General features: G+C 43.1%; 1 protein-coding gene across 1 annotated transcript; it reads right to left on the bottom strand.

The window, feature by feature from the left end:
* Positions 1 to 200: 200 nt before the first annotated feature.
* On the bottom strand, positions 201 to 2,502 carry LOC120964057 (uncharacterized). The gene is made up of 3 exons (XM_040388511.3): positions 2,335 to 2,502; positions 1,210 to 1,602; positions 201 to 1,121 (listed from the first exon to the last, which is right to left on the bottom strand). The coding sequence occupies exons 1-3, from the start codon at positions 2,468 to 2,470 to the stop codon at positions 760 to 762; spliced, it is 891 nt and encodes a 296-aa protein (XP_040244445.1). The 5' UTR covers positions 2,471 to 2,502; the 3' UTR covers positions 201 to 759.
* Between the last annotated feature and the right edge of the window lie 4,982 nt (positions 2,503 to 7,484).

The raw sequence follows: 7,484 nt of genomic DNA, 5'->3' as shown, positions 1-7,484 counted from the left end.
CAGATTACATTGCTAGAAGATAAGCATATGTATTGTGTAATTTTCCCTTATGTTATGTAACTATTTGGTTGTACTGTACTCAATATGGGCAGATTACATTGCTAGAAGATAAGCATATGATTATTTTAGTCAAAAACTGCAGAAAGACATTGCTTTAGGAGCCATTTAACATTGCATTAAAATTTGAATGAGTTTGACACTTCCATAATCATGTGCCCAGTAATGCACATGCACAACCTACTACAAGTTAAATATGACAAGTGCATCATAACCATGTGTCCAGAGATGCACATGTACAAAATATATCACATCCTATTACAAGTTACCTACGCCAAGGATCATATCCATGTGTCCATAAATGCACATGCACAAAATATATCTCAGTTTTAAGCTAGCCCTCCCCTAGTACGAAATACTAGTTCCATTTGATTAGGTATTCCGAATTTTTCCAGTCAACCAACCTCACCGTAATTCGTTACTTGAAAATGATAGAAATACTTCCCTGTTCTCCTTGTTGGCGGTGAAGATGTGCGCTGCTTTTAGCATATCGGCCATCGAAAGACCCTCCAACCTTTCAAGTGCTTTGATGCATTTCTTGATGCTGAAGGGGTCCTTTAATTTCCTCTCCTCAATGGCTACATACCTATCTATTTCTTCCCTTCTGAGTTTCAGGTATCTCTCATGAAAATCATCAATACTGGTCGTCTTTTGCTTTTTCGCTCTCTTCCTGCTAGTAACCTCATGAGCTGAGCTAGATGGTCAACGATTGTGATGTACAACTTGTGGAATTTCATGCAAGGTTTGTCCAACATGTTGTGAGGAAATTGGTATTGCTTCAACTTGTGGAGCATGTACTGTCAAGTCATTTCCTTGAGCCGAGTTTGCCTCCACTTGATTGAATGTATTATTGCTAGAAAACCAATTTGTGTTTTCACTATCCTCTTCAATGTCAAATTGCATGGATGAATCACCAGGAGCATGTATGGTTGGAGTCGGTGTGTGCAAATGCGCCTCCAGCCCTTGCAATTGTGGTGAATGTGATGTTGGAAACTGTGAGAGTTGTGTTGCTCTGTTCGCATAATAATCCATGCCACGACAACTCCTTCCTTGAGCATAGCGTCCTAGATGAATTATGTCAAAGAAAAAGAACAGTTATAAGAATCGGCCAAAAAGAATTGGGCCAATCAATTCAATGATTTAAAAGCTCACCATCATATAGAGCAAAAAGATCTTCATAGTATGGAAATGACCTTCCTCGCCACGTGAGGGCGTCCTTGTTTTTACGTGCCTCTAGTGCAGCCCAAACATTATCTGGAGCCACCACCATCTTTCTGTCACGATCCCAGCCAAAACCACTTTCAGATATTAAGTCTTTTACAGCTTTGAAATCTCTCTTTAGATCCTGCTCCTTTTGCTTCACTTGAACTACCGTGAAGGATAAATCAAATCTTTGATTGAATTTACCAACAATACTTGTCCAGGCCTCTTTACTCCATGCATTTTGTGTCCGGTATTTGGGAACATCATGATCTCTTAAGAGTTCAATGAGATATGCCTTCATCTGATGATTCCACTTGGCTCTACCAGAATTCTTAGCGGTACCTAGCAATATGAAAAGTGCAGCTTTATAGGTCAGCTCTTTTTTAATATTGTGCATATACACATGGTCTCTAAAAAGCAAATATTTCAAGTATAGTCACTTCTCTGAAAGTAATAGCAATCAAGTGTAATCTGATTTGTGGTACTGAAGGCAGGTGAGCAGGTTATATATTAAGTATATTCCCTAATCGTAAAAATACGATGCCTTGATTTTATCTCTTTACTACAAGCACACAGCCAAGCCTTTTTTTATTCAGAGCAACACCACAGAACAACTAAGCTTCAGGGTAGGCTTTTAACTGTATTTTTCCAAGATGAGTACTACAAATAAATAAATCAGAAAATGGATATCCTGTATCATATGCTACCAGGAAGTTCAGTCCATTTTCCGTAGTAGGTGGTCACAAATGCAAAATCATCATACATGTTAGTCAATCCTTGCACACATACATGGTTTAGGTATACAGGAACTCGCTTAGCAGGCTAGCAACACTTCCTGCTAGCATATATCATACATGAACAAGTAGATGTAGATCTTTCTCCGTGTAACAACTTAAACACACAAGAAATAATCTCTATTCATTTATGCATCTAATAAACATACTGAATCTGTGTGATCTATTTTCGTTTTTTATAAGCCTATAAATCTGAAGTAGAAATATATTTTAGGAGCGGAAATCAACAAGTACTAGGAAGTTTTATAGGAGAATAAATCAAAAAGGTTTGGACGGTTACCTTCTAGGGAGATTTCTTGACTTTCCCCAAATTTCTGGTCGTCATGCCCTTGCGTGGATGGAGGGGGTGGAGGGGGGAGATGGGGAGGCGGAGGAGGGTGGATTCGCCAGCCGACAGCGCTCCGCTGGTTCTCCATGTTGATTCCGCGCCAAAGCAGTCTAGGTTCCTTCTTCTCCGTGGGGAATTTTGGGGGAGTGGCGGGAGTGAAGATAGGATGCGGGAGTGCTGAGAGAGAGAGGAGCGGCGGGGACTCTGTTTCCTGTGCCTTTCCATTAGGCCTGTGTAGATTTTTCACTTCCCGTGAAAATCGCTGGAAAGTTTCCTTTACTAAGTAAAGTGCAGCGCTCTTTCCTTTGTCCCGAACGCCTCCAAAGGAAACTATCCGCAGGTAAGGAAAGTTTGTACGATTCCTCCAAAAAATCCTTCGTACCGAACAGGGCCCTAATATGTACTGCCTAATATAGGAGATGTGAATCCCGAGGCTAATCAATGGGTCAGATTCCGATGGGTGGAGTCGCCGGTGCTCCTACGCATTTTCGTTGTTCATGATACCTACTTTAGAGCATCTTCAACGCCTGCCTCCATTAAACTAGCCCATCCGCCGAGGAACCTACTCCGGCGCGTGAATGCGAGCGTGCGCGCAACCGTACGCCAGCGGGCCGACATTAAACACCCTGCTGCTTGGCGCCTGACATCTACCCACTATTTTAACATGGCCACGCGCCATGCAATAGCCGCACAACGCCTCTAGTATGGCCTCGATCGCCAAAGCACCGGGGGACGGCCTCTCCGGACAATAGAAGAAGGAGCTCTCTGGCATATCTCTAGGGTAAGGCAAAGTTGTGGAGGCATGAAAAGCATTCATCGAATTAGACTTCGCTGAGCTCAATCATCGTGAGCAGACATATGTTCATAATCATGTAAAGAATTCAAGCTGGCATGTGAGTTCGTCCTGCAGCTATGAGGATATATGCTAGACAAGGTCATGGCGTCTTCTCTGGCGAGCATGATAATGGCAAATCATCTAGCAGTTGGCTGAGCTTAAGTTGCGGTGTTCTTTTGTGGTGCATGCATAAGTTGCAGGGGTAGCTGTAACTGCATGCATGTGTTTGCTTAGTTCTAATTTTATTGTGAAGGCGCAAGCATGCAAGGTCGTTCGGCTCTGGAAAGCAGAGCAAAACGTATCTGCACGTGTACACGGGCAAGCCGCGCTACACCGTATCAGCTAGTAGTAACTACTGTCTGAAGGACACACATGAGATATGCATAGCGTGTCTTTATAAAAGCGCAAAGCCGGTGTGGATAGAGAGAGGGGACTCAAGCTGAAGGGAACGTTACCCTTTTTTAAGATAGGAGATATTAGACTGCTTCAAATTGTGTTCTAAAAAAAGATTCCTTCAATTTTTATCGACGACTCGCCATCCGATCCATGCATGCACCTATTTAGAACGAACAAGACCAAAGCATAGGTACTTACGCTGGTCTCCTTAGTTTGTGCCATTGCTCAAACGGCAAACCTCCCTTCCTCAATGATCATTTTGAACCTAGCAAGCAACTCTCATCACTAGTACTCCCTCCATTTCTAAATATAAGATCTTTTAGGGATTTTAGTATGGATTACATACAGATGTATATAGACATATTTTAGAGTGTAGATTCACTTATTTTGCATTATATATAGTTCATATTGGAATCTTTAAAAGGTTTTATATTTAGGAATGGAGGGTGTAATAACCAATAGGTATGCGAGGTATCGAGAAATTACACACACGAGTTTTAGGAGGCATGGTCGCCGGAAGTCCATCCAAATCGGCTTGCAATCACAACGTTTGGATCAGAGTAGTGGTAGAATTTGGAGACGCATGCACGATGATAAGGGTCAGCCAAGAAGGATGTACTATGACTCAACAGTGGACCACGAAAATTTTATCAACCATCTCTCTTTTCTGGAAGCTTTTACCGGACAAATGTATCAATTAATTGGGTCTCACTTTGTAGCAAGCTATAGACTATAGTCCTTGATTTTCACTTGCACTCTAGGTAATGTATTTTATTTTATTTTGCCGTGGATAATGTAATTTGGGTACTGCTAGTAGGGAAAATAGAAGTTATATGCCAGTTGAAGCATTTTACGCACATGCTAGATCGCTGAAGGTGTTAATTGGCTTCACTCCATTATCTCTCTGGAACTTTGTTCCTCATATCAAGCTCACAGCTCTAGGTTATTATCACGATGATGGAACATAAGCTCATGTTCGGAAACAACCGAAACAAAAGAATGAAAATCGAAGTAGTAGTATCATCGATATCACAGATAGTGGCTGCCTGGCCGGCCAGGAACAATAACGACAAACATTTGCCCAACACAACATCCAAATTACAACCATCACATTTTTTCGACACATTTACAACCATCACATAGTAGTAACAAACGTACACCTCATGCTTTAGCCTCATCTTCAACCTCCTCAACAAGGGAAGTGATCACAGAATGAACATGTCTTCACCACCCACCAGATTTATTTGTGCTCTTTCTTTGGAGGTGCTCCATAATCCAATGTTGAGTAAATGATTGAACCACCGCCATTTAAGATGAGCAAGCAAAGCAAACATTGGACCTCCCTTGCCTTTGCTCGAGTGCACACTACATTTCTCAATATTGGTTGTGTGCATCATTCGATGTAGAGGCCGGGGCTTTAATCTCCTTTTTGAGAAAAAAAAAACACTACATTTCTCAATGGTTGTTCATCCAGCTAGCCTGCAACTATCTTTTTTTGGAGACATTCATACTGGTGTAAGATTGAGCGATAACGTCAAGTTTTACACAGGTGTGGCACGAGGCATCGTCGTTGTGGGTCCAATTGGGACAACAAGCACTCTCCTCATCCCGTGTTTCCAAAAGAACTTATAGACAGACAACTAGTTAACAAGAGAGAAGACTTCCACAATGATCGACAGAAATAAATCAATTTATCCATGGCTATCAATGTTCCACCAGAAGAGCGAGGAGCTTGTTGCTGATATTGTATCTGCATCACGTTCCTAGCCCTAGCCTAGATCTTGTAGCCAGCTTTGTGCTTGCAAAAATCTCGGCGAATAGGTTTCCACACTACTACACCACAACATCGTCTCTGACCTCAACCTTGTCGCGGCCACAGGTGTTGTTACATGTTGTGCTCCAAATTGCCTTAACCAATGGTGATAATAGGGAGCTAGTGGTATCCAAGGTAGGAGAGTCGGTGCCTCGGTTGCCCTGCCTAGGCCCGAGTAATTGACAAAAAACTACCACATTTCACGTTAGCGTCCCACAGAACTACCACTTTTTGAAAACTGACCAAAAACTCCAGTTTAGCGCTGATTTCGTGACAAAAAACTACCACATCGCGTTGATGACCGTTTCAAGCGTTTTAAACGTCTTTCTGACAAATCCGGCCCACCCGTCAGGACGGAGGCCGCGCTAACGGCTAACGGCGCTCGCCGGGCACCCGTTAGCCGCGTGCGTCGGTCAGGCCCGGTCGGACCAGGACTAACCTGGCCGACCGGCTCTCTCATCGTCCCACCACCTCACTCCCCCCCCCCCCCCCCGCGAGCTCACGAACCTAGCCGTCTTCATTCATGGCGGCGGCGGATCCAAACTCCGGCGCCGAATCGCTTGGAGGAGCGCCCCCTGACGTGCTGGGCGGCGGGGATGCCGTCTTCGTTGAGGTTGATAACTGGCTAGGCAGCAGTAGCTTTCTCCTCGAAAACCAATCCCAGCCTCAACCTGAGCCGTCCCAGACGATTTTGAGGCGGCGTGCAGCAGCGTCGAAGAGAAGAGGCGCAGCTCGAGGCCGGCGCAAGCTTCCTTGTCCTGCTGGCGGCGCGAGGTATGGCAAGCTTCCTTGTCCTGCTATCCGATCTGTAATTGTTTTTCTGAAATGATTTGTTTTGTTAGGAATCACGATATATAGGATAGTTGCATAGTCAGATTTACATTAGAACCATGTTTGAGCACAACAGGAATTGAAATCTGCTAGGAACATTAACAATTTGTTTTGCTGTGACTGAATCCAAAATGTCAGAAAATAGAAAATTTGAACTGTCAGACACTAAATATTGTGCAGACCATTTAATTATAAATTTTCCAATTTGTGGTGTAGTTTTGATGACCCCAAGTGGGAAATTTGGTTCCATTTCTTAGCCAGAGAATCTGTGGTTAGAGGAATTTACCAGTCAGACATATCATTTTTTACTATGGTTTCTCTCATTCGGAGTGAGGGCTACTCAGCTGATGATTATATGTACTATGTTGTCGATGAGGAGAAAGGAATAGAAGGTATGGAGCATCTTGGTTCTGAACATGATGTGCAGCAGATGTTGATTCACTTTGAGAAGGAGACGAGTGTGAACATACGAGTTGTCAGAGCAGATGAGCCATGTAATGCAGATGAAAATAGAGATAGTTATTTTGCTGAACATTGCATTAACACTCAACAAAGTTGCACAAAGTTGGTGGATGCAGTCATTGACAGAAAGGATGAGCTTAAGAAAAGTAGTCTGCAGATGGAAGATGACTTTAACCATTTTGAAGGTGACACTAATGTGTCTGAATTTCTTTCTGATGATGTGCAGTCAGGTTCAGATGACAACAATGTGCAATCACATCCAGGTTCCCCCTCTGAAGAAGAAGCTGGAGAAGTAGATACATCAGTGGTCGAGAAACTTAAGCCAGTCAGAAACCCTGGTCCAACCATTAGATCCCACCAAGAGGTTCAGAAAGAGGTAAAACCAGACTGGTTTCCTGAAGCAGATGAATTTTGTTTTCCTGATGATGTTCGCATTAGTGATGAAGAAGGAAGGCTGAAGGAGCTTTCAAGCTAGCAAGTGGCAGGAGGAGAGTGTTGAAGAAGTCAAAGGATAGGGTATGGTTCAATGAGAAGCTTCCAGATCCACATGAACAATTTTGTAAGGGATTGTGCTTCACCACTGTTTATGAGTTCAGAGATGCACTTAGGGATTTTTACATCAGGACTCTGAGGAATTTCCAGTATCACAGAAATGCCCCTGATAGGATTATTGTTTGGTGCTCAGAGAGAGCCCATGGATGTGATTTTCATATTAGTGCATCTAAGATAGCTCATGAAAAAACTTTCTACATCAAGAAGTGTGAT

Source organism: Aegilops tauschii, chromosome 5, assembly GCF_002575655.3.
Source record: "Aegilops tauschii subsp. strangulata cultivar AL8/78 chromosome 5, Aet v6.0, whole genome shotgun sequence".
In the NCBI taxonomy this organism is placed as follows: domain Eukaryota; kingdom Viridiplantae; phylum Streptophyta; class Magnoliopsida; order Poales; family Poaceae; genus Aegilops; species Aegilops tauschii.
This window is presented reverse-complemented; position numbering and strand designations above follow the sequence as displayed.

Excerpts from the sequence above, each read along its gene's own strand:
- LOC120964057 (XM_040388511.3), bottom strand. The coding sequence starts at position 2,470 with ATGGAGAACCAGCGGAGCGCTGTCGGCTGGCGAATCCACCCTCCTCCG. Across the intron at positions 1,603-2,334 it reads TCAAGAAATCTCCCTAGAAG|GTACCGCTAAGAATTCTGGT; the intron begins GTAACCGTCCAA and ends TCATATTGCTAG. Across the intron at positions 1,122-1,209 it reads TCTTTTTGCTCTATATGATG|GACGCTATGCTCAAGGAAGG; the intron begins GTGAGCTTTTAA and ends TAATTCATCTAG.